Source organism: Melanotaenia boesemani, chromosome 19 (assembly GCF_017639745.1).
Source record: "Melanotaenia boesemani isolate fMelBoe1 chromosome 19, fMelBoe1.pri, whole genome shotgun sequence".
Lineage (NCBI taxonomy): Eukaryota > Metazoa > Chordata > Actinopteri > Atheriniformes > Melanotaeniidae > Melanotaenia > Melanotaenia boesemani.
In genome coordinates, this window is record NC_055700.1 from 14,350,804 (window position 1) to 14,364,172 (window position 13,369).

General features: G+C 36.5%; 1 protein-coding gene across 2 annotated transcripts in view; it reads left to right on the forward strand.

The window, feature by feature from the left end:
• LOC121629977 (mediator of RNA polymerase II transcription subunit 13-like) overlaps positions 1-13,369 on the forward strand; it is an 85,769-nt gene that overhangs the window by 39,324 nt on the left and 33,076 nt on the right. For both annotated transcript variants that reach the window (XM_041969964.1, XM_041969965.1), the window contains exon 3: positions 12,807-12,891. In XM_041969964.1, the coding sequence (XP_041825898.1) occupies positions 12,807-12,891 (85 nt within the window). The remainder of the gene's footprint in view (positions 1-12,806; positions 12,892-13,369) is intronic.

A 13,369-nucleotide genomic window follows, 5' to 3' on the forward strand; every position in this document is an offset into this window, starting at 1 on the left:
AAACGGCAATTAAATAAAAAAAAAAAGCTGACAAATGCAAAAATATGCAAACTGGTTACCAATTAAATTTGAACACAGGCACATAGTGAGACACAGTGTTTGTCTTTGTTTGCTTGATGAGAAATTTGAGCTGTAAGCATCTGGTATGTTCATGTTTGCATGATGGTGCAGCCTTGTGCATTTTGTGACTGTTCTTAGTTGTTTTCAATAATTAATTTTCTTCCCTTATTTCCTGTGTGCCCAAGACGATTGCCCCTCCATCCTGAGTCAATAAAATATCTTTGCACTTGGACAAGCTAACTCCTCTGAGAGTTATTCCAAGCATTTTTTTTTCATCTCCTGTTAACCTTGCTGTTTTTTAAAGCAAGCATATATACAGTAACACAACACACAGCCTCTTCATCCTCTCACTCTTCTTATTAGTATGCCTCATGCATGCTAGCAGAGGTTTCTTCAGGTTTCTAGTATTCCAGTTTGATCTCATTAATTATAAAGAACCTAATTTAATTTAACAATACGTATGATAACAAAAAGTTAAAAATGCCTATAAATTACACACAAAATAGGCCTGACAAAATGTGCAATTTATGGAATTTCACATGAACATTAGAGAATTACCACTTAGTTATTGCCTGCAGCAGACAACATGCTTTATACCAACAATAATAAAGGCAATGCAAATGGTGCCAATCTTAATGGTTTAAATAGCACATATTCTTGTTTTAAACATAATGATCTTTTTGAAATACACAAGAGAAAGCTTTCACCCTTTAATGAAAAACCATCACATTACTGTGTTGTCATATGGTCCATTGCTGCAGCACTTTCTGTAGTTTTCTGTTTAAAACACTGTTTTAGTGTCTGTCTCTTTGGTTCTGTGCAGCAAACCATCTATTGTGTCAGGTTAGGGGCCATTGCCATCCACAATAAATATCATCCACTGGGTCTTCAGTTCATCAGATGTCAGAAAAAGACTTGTGTGTTTACACTTGCTGCAGACAACAGAACATCTGACATGTTTTGCTTGTAGCTTAGACACATTTTAGTTAGGGAGGAAGAGCTTTGACTGTAAATGAGTAATTGCTCTCAGTTCAGAGCTTTTACGTGAATAAAAAAGATAGCTCTTTCACAGATGAAAGGTAAAATAAACAAACAAAAAAGCAATTCTATGTCCTCTTTGAAGCTGTGACTGACATATTCTGTACATTTGCCTGGAAAATCACAGCTGAATTAAACTGCTAAATATAAATAAACTTTTCTACAATTCCACCTTACAGAGTTCTTGTTTGTGTTTTTTTGCCCTTCTCCCTACGTCTAAATTCCCCCATTGAAAGAGCCAATGGTACGAAAAAAAAAAAAAAAAAATAGCGCAAAGAAGTAGCGAGGGGAAGTTCTGTAAGGGAATAGTGAGAGCTGCTGTGTTGACATAGCCTGGATCTGTGCCAGCCATCCGTTCTTACCCTCCACTTTGACCTCAGCTGAGGAGAGGTGGGACTTTACTGGCTGCAACTTGACTCCACTGGCCCGAGTGGTGTTGTCAGGAGAAAGAAATTACTCAAACCATTTAAGACAGTTAAAAGATTCACATGCTCAATTCGAGCAGGGATATGTCATGGTTATTTTTACAATCTGGTGTTTATATGGAAACACAAACTAATGGCACAGCACTGACAACCTGGTCCTTTTTCTTGCCTCTCTGCCTGACTCACCCCCACAACTATGCAAGCACTCCAGCTCAGTCCCCTAATTGATTCCAGATTTCCCCCTCATCCTTTCACTCTCTCTGAGCCTCCTGCTCCTCCTCCTCTTCTTCACTATCACCACTGCCCTTCGTTCTCTCCATCACTTCTAGCCCTCTGGGTCTCAGTGTCTACCAGATATACTTTTATCTTGTTTGCCATCGTCTATATGTATTCACTAATTGTTTCTTCTGATTATGAAGTAGTTTCATTTGAAGAGAAAATTGTCTAAACTTTTGCCACGTCTATTAGGATATGTTCACACAAACAGAGTGGCTATAAACATTGATAGAAAATTGTGTTCCTGCTCATGGCTGTCCTTTTTTTTGGTTTTTGTTAGTCAGCTTTTTAACTTATTTTGATTGGCTGTGATGGAAAAATGCATTTGACATTTAAAATAACAAAAAACACTATTTTATTTGGCCTGGTCTAACTCTTAATCTGCACGATTAAACTAGATACGAAAACTTGGTGTTGAATCCAGAATGGAGAAGTCTCAGTGCACTCTATACTCTGCTAAAAAAAAAGTATTTTTTTATTTGGACTAAGACCTAAAAAATATCATTTTTAAAAAGTACATAAATGCTTTGAGCTGCTGGAAGTGTTGTTGTGCTCAAGTCCCAGCTTAACATTAGCAAAAAAAAAAACAAAACAAAACATCAAAATACTGTATTTCAGCATGTGTTTGTAGGGGTCATCACAGACTCCAATAGTAGAAAAACACAAGAAAATATAGAAACAGGATGTTAGACTACACAGCTTCACTTCTTGGCCCTGACTTCAAGGGTTTAACCAGACGTTGTAAATATAACCTGTTCCAGGCGGACTTAAATGGAATGGGAGTCATTGTGCCTGCAGTTTAGAGGCTGTTAAAATTTGTAATCTGTTAAATTCAAAAGCCCGCAATGTTTCCAGTTTATTACCCCCTTAACTTTGCAATGCCAGTGGTGTGTTAAGAGACAAGGCATGGACAGTTGGAGTTGGAGGATGCAAAGAGACACAAACTGAGATGAAAAATAAAAATATGTATCTTTCTTTCTTTGGATTCAAAATAATATGCTTGGTTGCATGAGCAGATACACTTAGTGTGGATATTTAAATCACCCTGAGCGGCAAAGAGTGTCTAAGAAAAAAGAGCCTGCAGGCACGATGACATGACCAGTATTTGATTTACCAAACATCTCTGTGACCGGTGCTACAATTCAAACATATTACATAATGGATTCTGAAATATTTCACCCCTCCATGTGTGATGCTTAAAGATGTAAATCCCAGACACAGATATGACAGAACACTGATATTAACGGATCTGTAACTTGTTCCTATGTAAGAACAGAACAGATGAAAAAGCTGTAATTCTTTTCTATTTCTCACAGAGATATAAATGAACCAGGTTTTGTTTCTTCCATTTTTACAGGTTTGCACAGCTGCAGCCAGAAAGAGTGGGTTCAGGCAAAGAACTAGCTGTTGTTAAAGAGCACAAAACTCAGTACAGTTACATAACAGCCGTACTGTGTGGCATTAACACATTCAATACAGAATAAAATCTGGGCATCACCCTCTTAAGAGGGAAAAATTATATAAAGCTTTTATCATTAAATAAATCAGTCTGACATGCTACTTGTAGCGTTCTACTTTGAGTTTACGTTAGGATCACACAAGGAAACACAGACAATGACCAGTTAAAATAATATACTTCTTTAACTAAAATCTATATAAGATAAGATATGAACATTTATGTAAATGTGTAAATATGTAAATGGGATGTTTGTATTAAGAAAATGAAACATGAATTAATTAAACTGTGGGGTTAATTCATGTTCAAGGGAATGAAGAAAGGATTTCTGAATCCGGCTAAACTAAATTCAATGGGCTGTTTTAGACCTCGAATAATGGCTAATATAGGAGGATAATTTCACTATCGTCAATCTTTTGTGACAACAATCATGAACATTGCAAACTTATGAGAGGGGATTCTGTTGGGCTGTTCCAGTGACCAAAGAAAGCGAAGTTTGGGTGGATGGTTCCTCATGAAGCTGTCATCTGCTTTGCAGGCCTCCAGCTCAGTATGTCGGGTTTGCAGTGGTTCCTCCTCTCTCTGTCTGGCCCAGATACGCTGCCTCACGACTGATGCCACAAGATGGCAGAACGAAAAAATACCAGCAACCACTAAAAAGAGTGATTTAAAAATTAAAAATGATTTTAGCTGCAAGGACCAGAACAATGAAAAGACCTCTTGTGAGTTGTTCTAATTACAAAAATACTTGTTAAGTATTAATAAAGTTGCGCTGATGGTTATTGTTGATTCCAACAATGTGGAGCACAGGCGTGTTACTTACGTGAGAAATTCATAAACATGAATGACGAAGGCTAAACTTGAAGAAACATAACGAATATGCACAGAGCAAAAAGACAAAGACAAAAACATGTAAAACGTTACATCTTTCCTTCAATACATTTCGCTCCCTTTTCTGTTTCTTTACACCCTCTGCTCTGTGAACACATCTGTAAATTATAGGTCGTTTAACCTGTTAGCAGTGATGCACATCAGTTGTTCAAACAAGACAAAATAAGATGAACAACAAGAAAAAGAAGTAACTATAAAGCAAAGCTATAAATTATGATAAAAATGAAGAAGTTCTCCAAATAAAGAAATCAGCTAAATTGAATAAACATCGTGTAAATCTTGATTTCAGCATCCTATATCTATATCAGTATTACAAGTGATGCAAACAAGTGGATTAATAGCAAAGTGAGATGTCTGACTTTTTTATATCTAATCTGCAAATCTCCACCAGGTCTTATTAATAGATTGTAATATAAGTTTAGGGAAGAATCATCTAATCTTCCAATCTCATCGTTATTGACCTGAGAACTTCAAAGAAAGGTCTGATCCAAGAGATATAACATTCGCTCACTTTTATAAGAATATAAAAAAACCTTTTCAGTGTTTTATAGGAACAAATGAAATGCTAGTTAAAGAGACCAGTTTTTGTAAGAAGATAGGGACAAGAATACAAAGGGGTGTTCTGGCAAACATCACTGTCATCCCACATGGGGGTGAAAACCTTAAAATGAGGATCATTTTGGGAGGGGTTGGAGGAGGTTAGGTATGCAGTATGCACGCCCTTGTAAAACGTAAGGGTTTGTTAATTCCTTAAGTGATAAGATGCAGTTTGGTTTGAGTTGATCAGCTGTGAATGGCTCCATTGGCAGATTTGTGGGTAAGGAGTGTTCCTCAGAGCTATTTCTCCTAAACCAATAATATAGTGGCAGATAAAAGCGCTATCTTTCAGGAAGAACTAATCCTCTGGTCATCTGTTGAAAATCCAATTGTGACATTTGTTGATGAATAATATTCCAAAGCATGGCTTTTTAGGTTTGTGTATGTTCTTCCTGGGCCTTGTGTCCCACCGCAATTCACTACATGTGTCAAATTTATCCTGAAAAGAAACACTAAAAAAGTGGATAAACATGCTTAAAAAGCCACCAGCAAGACTAATGGTACCATTTGAATTTGCAGTACTGATGAAAGACATGCTTTTAATGTAGGGTGCAGTAAACTCTTTTTTTGGTCTCAAGGATACATGAACTCATGATCCTAAATGTTTATAATCTCTTTGAATTGCAAAGATTTGAGATGCAAGTACTGTACATCAAAGATTAGCTTTGACTGGAGAAGCTAAATAAAATTTCATTGGTGTGAAAGTAAAGATTAAAGGTATTGAGTGATAAGTTTTTTTTTAGCTTTAGAAATTTGCAGGATCATTTAGATGCATGAATCTGGTTCAAATGAAATGTTGACCAGCTCCATATAGGCCTGTCACAGTTATGACATAATCATATGATTTATTGTTTTTTTTTTGTTTTAATGGATTTGTGCAGTTTGAAGAATTAACTTGAATTTGAATTAAATGGTCTAACTTTTTATCCAGACATATATTGTTCAACACCATTTTTCTTTCTGTGTACAAATTCTAAAACGGTAAATAAAATTTTAGTTTTTATCTATAGTTACAAAGTGAATGTATTTTGTAATTTCTTTAAAAAAATATGTTAAATTTGCTTCATTAAAAAGTATTTAAAATTACAACATTATCAATTTCTTAAATGGCTGTTGTATTGTTATCACTGCTGTAGATTTGGCTGCTCCTCTCCACCTTCTTAAAAAGTTCAGTATCTTAATCTTTCCCTTTATCTTCTTACACTGTGATCTGTGATTATCTGACTCTATCCTGGAGTCCCTATATAAATATTTTGATCTCTTTTCCTGCCAAAGCTCTACTGCTGTTGTTTAACCCTGACCAAGTAGTCTTACCACACGAAGAAATGTTTCTTTAAAAGTTCTTTTAATGTTCTGAATAATGTGGGAAAAAAAAGTCCTGTAGTAGGAAAGAAGCTACTCTGCTAGGTGGCCACTGCTTTCCCTCTTTGCACATGGTCTTTTACAGACAAGACATTTCTTCTGTTTTTATGACCCTGCTGCATTACCTCAGTGCCACATTAATACCATATTAACAGCCAACATGAAGATAGCAAACTATGAGGTTATAACTAATGGCAGCACACCCCTGGGCTCCTCGTTTCTCTTTGCACACTCTTATTTCCTTTATTAGGATGTCCATGTGAGCATTATGTAAAAAAAATTGTCCCTTCTAGAGATTTGCTGTTTATAAACGGCCTCTTGCTGCATCACCAAAACAGCTGTTCCTGTTTTGAATATTCCCTCTGTGTGCAGAAAGAAAATAACTCAATAAATCTGAAAGACAAAAATGAGCCTCTGCTTTTAAATGCCACAACCTGTCTGTATGTTTCAGTCAGTTTTGTAGTAAAATAAAAAACAAAACGGAGCCCGTTTAGCAGTAATGTTTGTTCTAAACTGCTGCAGTATATCATGGGAAAAATTTGATTTTTGATGTAACTAAAGGGTTATTTTTATTTATCCTTATCTAAAAGCCTACCACAGACTTGCTTTCTCCATTTGAAGCAGTCAGTTTTTATAGTCTTTTAGTTTATTTTGAGTGATAGGTTTTAGTTTATTTTCCTCATCCAGAACCTGAGGGTGTTCATAAAAAACCCATACTCTTCAGTTTGACTACAATAAAAATGTAGTGTGAGCTTTTTATGACACTGTGCAGGTGTGTGTTTCTGTCTACAATTTCTGCCATTTTTTATAGACTCAACAAAATCGTATTTGATATAGAAATATTATTACAAGATTTTCTAAATGAAAATAGTAACTTTTTACTTTTTGTGAGATTTCATATACATCATAATATTTCAAATGTGATCAGTTTAGTTTAATAAAATAATGGAACAATTTAGAAAAGGTAGATCTCTGATATCTAAAAAAAAAAACCTTTTGAGTCATGCATGAAAAAAGTCCCTTTGAAACATTTAATTTCCATCTTTACCCGTGTCTCCTTATACCCTGTTTCCCACTCTAGCCATTTGTGTAGCCTACTAAATGTTCTCACTCTTTTATTGATAAAGAGCATAACTAAAGAGCACACTGAGCTATGCTGGAACACAAAAGTCACCACTACATGATCATGCATTTAAATGCATGTTCTCCTTTACACACAAACAGCAAAAGAGACCAAACTCTGCTCAGACATGCAGCAGCTAAGTTTTAAAGTGGCAGTATGAATTTCTGTGAAATCACCCACACACATATCTCATACAGAGCTTGCTCATATCACACACCTTGCAAAACCACAAGTAGATGTTATGAATACTAGTGAGTTGATTCAAAACAAATGAAAAAAATGATAAAGGAGGGGAGAGAACAGGAAGCAAACGTGCTGAGGAGGATCATCATGTGAGATGGAGTGTTGTCACAGCTCAACTCCTTCCCTCGTTCTCAGATCAATACCGTCTTTGTATTTGTTCAAACATTGTTGAATCAGTGAGTGGTCAGTCCCTCTAGTGGTGTTAGACCAACACACTGAGATTATGTAAAAGAGAAAAAGACAGAAGGACAAACAGAGAGAGGTGGAAAGCCTGTGTTAGATGCAGAGGGTAGGAAAGAGAGAAAGAGAGATGGAAGTATAGAAAGAGTGGAAGAGGCGACCCAGTTCCATCACTGCTTGTTTGTGTTTGGGGTGGTGCTGCAGTTAAGAGCATTGTGGCACAAGGATGGGGGAGGAAGGAAGGTTGTGTGAAAGAAATGTGCATTTGTGAGGACATAACCTCACTGTGAACGCACAATGCAACATCAGGTGCAGCACTTTAATAAATGCTTATAAGTTTTTGCAGTGCACACCCTGCAGATGCATGGAAAATTATGCCTACAGTGATTCTAAAGCGGCTTCTAATGTCCTCATTTTTAGATTAAACTATTTTTGATGGAAAAAGCAATATATGAGAATTTCCCACCTTTTTTCTATTTTCTATATTTTTGCTTCGGTAAAATTTATCAGCCCTAAAAATCTGTTGAAGTCATTAATTAGTGAAGATCATCATTAGTAGCAGTAATGTGAAATTCTGACAAAATACATTCATCTTGTTCTTCTCATGTTATTAACTCTCAAGTACAAAGTGTTACAGGGAATTACAGCGAATGTGTGTGTGTGTGTTTTTATTTATTTGATTGTCAAGTTTCTGAAAAGTCCATTATTTTTTTTTTTTTTAGATATTTAGATAAATTTAGATATATTGAAACTCTTGGAAATATTGTACAGCTTGAAACTTTATTAAAATTAAGAAATGAAAATTTACTATTGGAAATTTCATGGGCTGAAATTTATTGAACAATAGTGACTAAATTAATCAACAGTCAATTTCAGATCCTAAAACTACCTAAGACCTGTTTTAAATAATTCTGAATAAACCAGGATGATCTTCTTTTTTTTTTGTAAATTCCTGTCCCATAAAGTGACGAGCAGGTTATGCTGCATGGTTATTTTGTGATTGATGAGTTCTTATCTATGGTGCCCATCTGGTGACATAAAATAAATAAATAAATAAATAAAAATGACTTGTGGCCATGTGTTACTAACATGCGCCCACAAGACGTAATCCTGTGGCCATATAAGATCATGGTCATGGGAAAAAAATGGATTTGAAATTTAAGACCTAGAAATGTGAATACTGTAAAATCTGTTTGTCTCTACTTAAAAAAAAGTATGCAAACTCATTACCTTAAAAAGTTTTTGTTAATGTGAGTACTTAAGTACAATAAACTAAAATTGTTTTAGTTTGTTGAAGGTTTACAAACATGATCAATTCAATTTTACTGTAAGTTCATGAGGTTGTGGAAGAAACTTGAGTTGATAAATTACACAGAAATGAGAAGAAATTCTTCACAAAATGTTGGTTTAATTGTCGACACACATGATGGTTTCAAGTCCACCTTACTTGAAGTAATTGATGGACTAAAAATGGTTCTTGCTTTACAGTGGGACCTTGTTGTGGGCGGGATTTCTGCTAAAACTCATGTCAGTGATGACTGCAACAGTCACATGACCCTACCAACATTAATTCAAAAGCCTTTATTTTCATTAACAGTCATCATTCTAACAGCTAAGCTGTATTTAATGTCTAGCACATGTTGTCTGTACACCAAAACTGTGGTGAAAGGTGGATTATTGCTGAGGTCAACATGGAGACCGGAACATGTTTTCCTCTCTGTTTAGCTGAGATCTGGTTTCCTTACACCAGGAGCTTTCGCGTGAGGGACGATTTTTTTTTCAACATTTTATTATTCCTAAATTATACAACACAAGAAGATAAAAGAAAACTAAAGGAGAAGTTTTGAGACATTTTAGCATGACATGATGGTAAAGTATTATAATTTATTTCTGTCTTTGATCTCTTCCTGCAATCTAATGTAAAATAAGTAAAAAATAAAATAAAAATATTGTGTCATTCAACTATTACTAATTTTCCAAAGTAAAACAAAAAGTAAAAGGTTTCATTTAGTGAATTATCCTGTATTTGTTGTGAATAGAGGTGAACTGCATTGTGGGAATCCCTGGTCCTCCACCATCACCATTCTTCATGTACTTATCTTAATTACACTGATTCAACTTTAGTATGTTCATTTTTTTAACATTTTGCTTCATGCATATAACTTATTTTAGATTAGATTAGATTTAACAATTAGATTACAGCTGAGTTATGTCCATCAGATATACTAAAACCAATGTTACATTTTACAGATAATGGAGCCTAAGTATTTCTTACTGAACTGTCCTGTGATGAATCACAACAGATTGCAGGATATCATTTTATCAGACCATCTCTATGTACTGTATATTATTTTGGGTTTTTTAAGTCGAATGTATATCCTCCAGGTCTACCATAGTGTAGGCAGACTTTTTGTTGGATTTGTAGTTTTTGGGACTATGGAGCTCCTGTTGAATGGTGAACCTAGTGTCCCGTCTAAATCTGTTAGATAGGACACCACATTAGGTTTGCTGTTTTGTAGTTAAACTATTTCGCTAGCCAAATCCAGTAATCTGGGTTACAATACTTAAATGCATTTTAACTTTAAAATTCAATCAAATAAAATAATTGCCCATATATAGGCACTTAACATGGCTACAAGTTAATTATCTTCTTCCCTTGCTTTAGTAATCCATGGCCAGGACGAAATAATGTGTGGCCACGAGTAATTTTTTTGTATGTCACCAGATAATTTTCCATTGGCCAAATATTTTTGCTTCTGACAATTAAAGCTCTTGGTGCTAGAATTGCAAACTCAAAGAATCCAAAACTTTTAAGTCAGCTTAAGACTAAAACATGCCTGAAATATGACAAATTTCTCAGAGAAAAAACAGAATTCATAGTTTTGCACACTTGCCACAGACTGTTGGGAACTAAAGGGTTTTTTGACATACAAATAACACAGTGTTGCAATGATGCATATAGACCTGCCTCCTAAAAAATATGATTAATCAATGATTTAGCAAAACTAAATGAGGAGATCATGTGTACAGGATGTAATCATGTAAAAGAAAACAGGGTTAATTACGTCCTGTTTCTTTAAAATATTATAGATATGGTGCTTTCCCTTGCTGCTCTGGCTGTTAAGATTGATGGATCATGATGCTGTAAAGACCTACCGCACTTAGCAGGGCATTTAGTGTTTACAGCATGCTTCTCCCTTGGGCCATCTGTGTTCTTCCTCTGATTAACCGGCAGCAAAAAAAAACCACTCAAAATGTGGTGGTTTCTGGCTGACTGTTGGTAAAAACGTCAGTTTCATGGTTCGTCTCACACCCCTTTGGGATATTAGTGCTTTAAAATATCTGATAAATGTTTTATTTCACACTCTATTTTTCTATATTTACAATAATTGTGTGGCGTTTGTGTGCAGACACTCATGTGGATGCCTGACCTTGATTTCTCGCTACAGCGATTTGTCACACCTTGTGTTGATATGGTGCAGTGAGCTGGCTCTTTGACAACTACACTATAAACATGAGTGTCTAATGTGGATTGCATGTTTTTTTATGCTACTAAAAATATGCCACTGTCACTATTTTGATTAGTTTAAAACACACTGTGCGTTGTAGGAATCAACAGCACAAATGTTGGAAAGGTTTCTTCAAGTCTCCTGAAGGTCATGCGGTTAAGTTTTGTCGACTTTTGGGAGGAAGAGCTTGAAGGATGCAGGGGTGAGGAGTCAGTCACATAGTTTTGGAGTAATAGGGGTCAGGAGCATTCTGCAGAGCTGCCAGTGAGGAGAATAAATTAAGATGGCTTGTAGAGAGCTGAGGGAGGTAGTGAGGAAAAAAAAAAAAGTTGGGTGATTTTTAAGAGCAGCAGCAGAGAGAAGGAGATGTATAGACAGTGAGAGCTAATGAGCTGGATTTTCTGGAGACTTGGCATTCTGCTCATGGTGCTCGCTGTATCTCTCTCCTCTGTAGAAGAGCTGGCTGGAGTGAGCTTCCTGTCTGAGCCCTGAAGCAGGAGTAAATGAGGGGTGGGTGGGAGGAGGGGACGGGGGTTGTGGTGGAGGGGTGTTGGAACAGAGGAAGGAGGAGAAGAAGGAGGCTGAGGGGCGGGAGCGACCAGTGTTGAAATTGAATGCCAGGGCGCCATGTTCTCACCGCCAGCGTTTCCATGGTTACAGGGTAATTCTGGCGAGTAAGGAAATTTCATTCACTCTGGTATAATGAAGAAGAAGAAGAAAAAAAAAACAGGAGGAAAATATTAACAAAGCAATGGAGGACTCATGCACCCCCCCCCCCCCCCCCCCCCCCCCCACCCACCCACCCACACACACAAAAATATTTATATATATATACAGAATTAAACAGAAAAAATGGAAGGAGATTGAAGGAGACAGAAGAAAATCTGGAAGAAAGAGGAAACATCTACTATGGTTTATGCCACCCATCCCCCAGACGATTTGCCTCTACCTCTGTTTCTCATTTCTTCTTCTTTTTTTTTTTTGTATTATTTGTGATACTTGGTCTGTTTGCCACCACCCTATAAGCAAATACAACACCCACCCACAATCCTCCAGTTCTTCCAACAGCCCTGCAGGTATATGGCAAAGAACAAAGAAAAACACAGCTAACTAGCCATTGTGTTTGCATTTGTCTGTATGTTTCCCTTTTGTGAGGAAGGCAATGGGGGTTGGTGCCAGGGTAGTTTTAGGGAGGGGTTTAAGAAATCTGGAGGCAGCAGAATTTTTCACAACATTTTTGACACATTTGTGCAGCAGCTGCTAACATGTCAGAGGATTGGGCAAAGTTGATTTCAACACATTTGTCCTCAGACATTTAAATTGCAAAATTTCAAAGGAAAACAGTGTTGAACTAAAAGAGTGTGTGCATGTGAAAACCTGAACACTTAGATTCAGACACACTCTCATTCTCCTGCTAACAGGGGCTGACAACTGCATGGGGTTTAACTGGGCTGTAGCTGCAGCCAATGTGACAGTTGTACAGCCAAGCAACCTCTGTACACACACATACACATGCATAAACATCATCTTTATTTTTATAAATATTCTCATCAGCACTTGCAGCAGGTTTTCCACTAACATGTATGTTTTACTGTCACAGAAAACTATACTTTGGAAAAAGTAACTTTTTTTCCCTTCTCTTTCAGTGGCTGAGGAGGGCTTTTGGGAGTGTGGGCTGTCCTATGAGTGCAGGACCCTTCTGTTCAAGGCCATACACAACCTGCTGGAAAGGTAAAACTATCGCTGCTAAACAGAGTCAATATCATTAAGAGTTCCTGCCAGGAATCAAATGACAGACAGAAAACACGTTATTAAAAATGTCTAAAATTCTTTTCTTATAATGGCTATTAGCTACGTAGCCGGGAAGTGCAAAACAATATTACATCTAGTGAAACTCCTTTACAAGTTTAACGAAACACAATTACAAAGATAGATGTTCAACCAAAATCTGTGATCTATCAGAATCTGTGACCACAGTGAGGCCATAGTGTACATTTCTCTGCTTACATTTCTTGAGCATTGTTATTGAAAATGCATTTCTGATAGCTATCAGAATGTGTTACTTTACTGTACCTGCATTATACTGAACTCAGACTTCAATAAAAGTGTTTTCAAGACTTTATTTGTCTTCTAAGACGTACGTGCAGAGGGCTCCCTGCAGTCACAAATTACACCTATCTTTGTAACTGTGTTTCGGTAAACTTGTAAA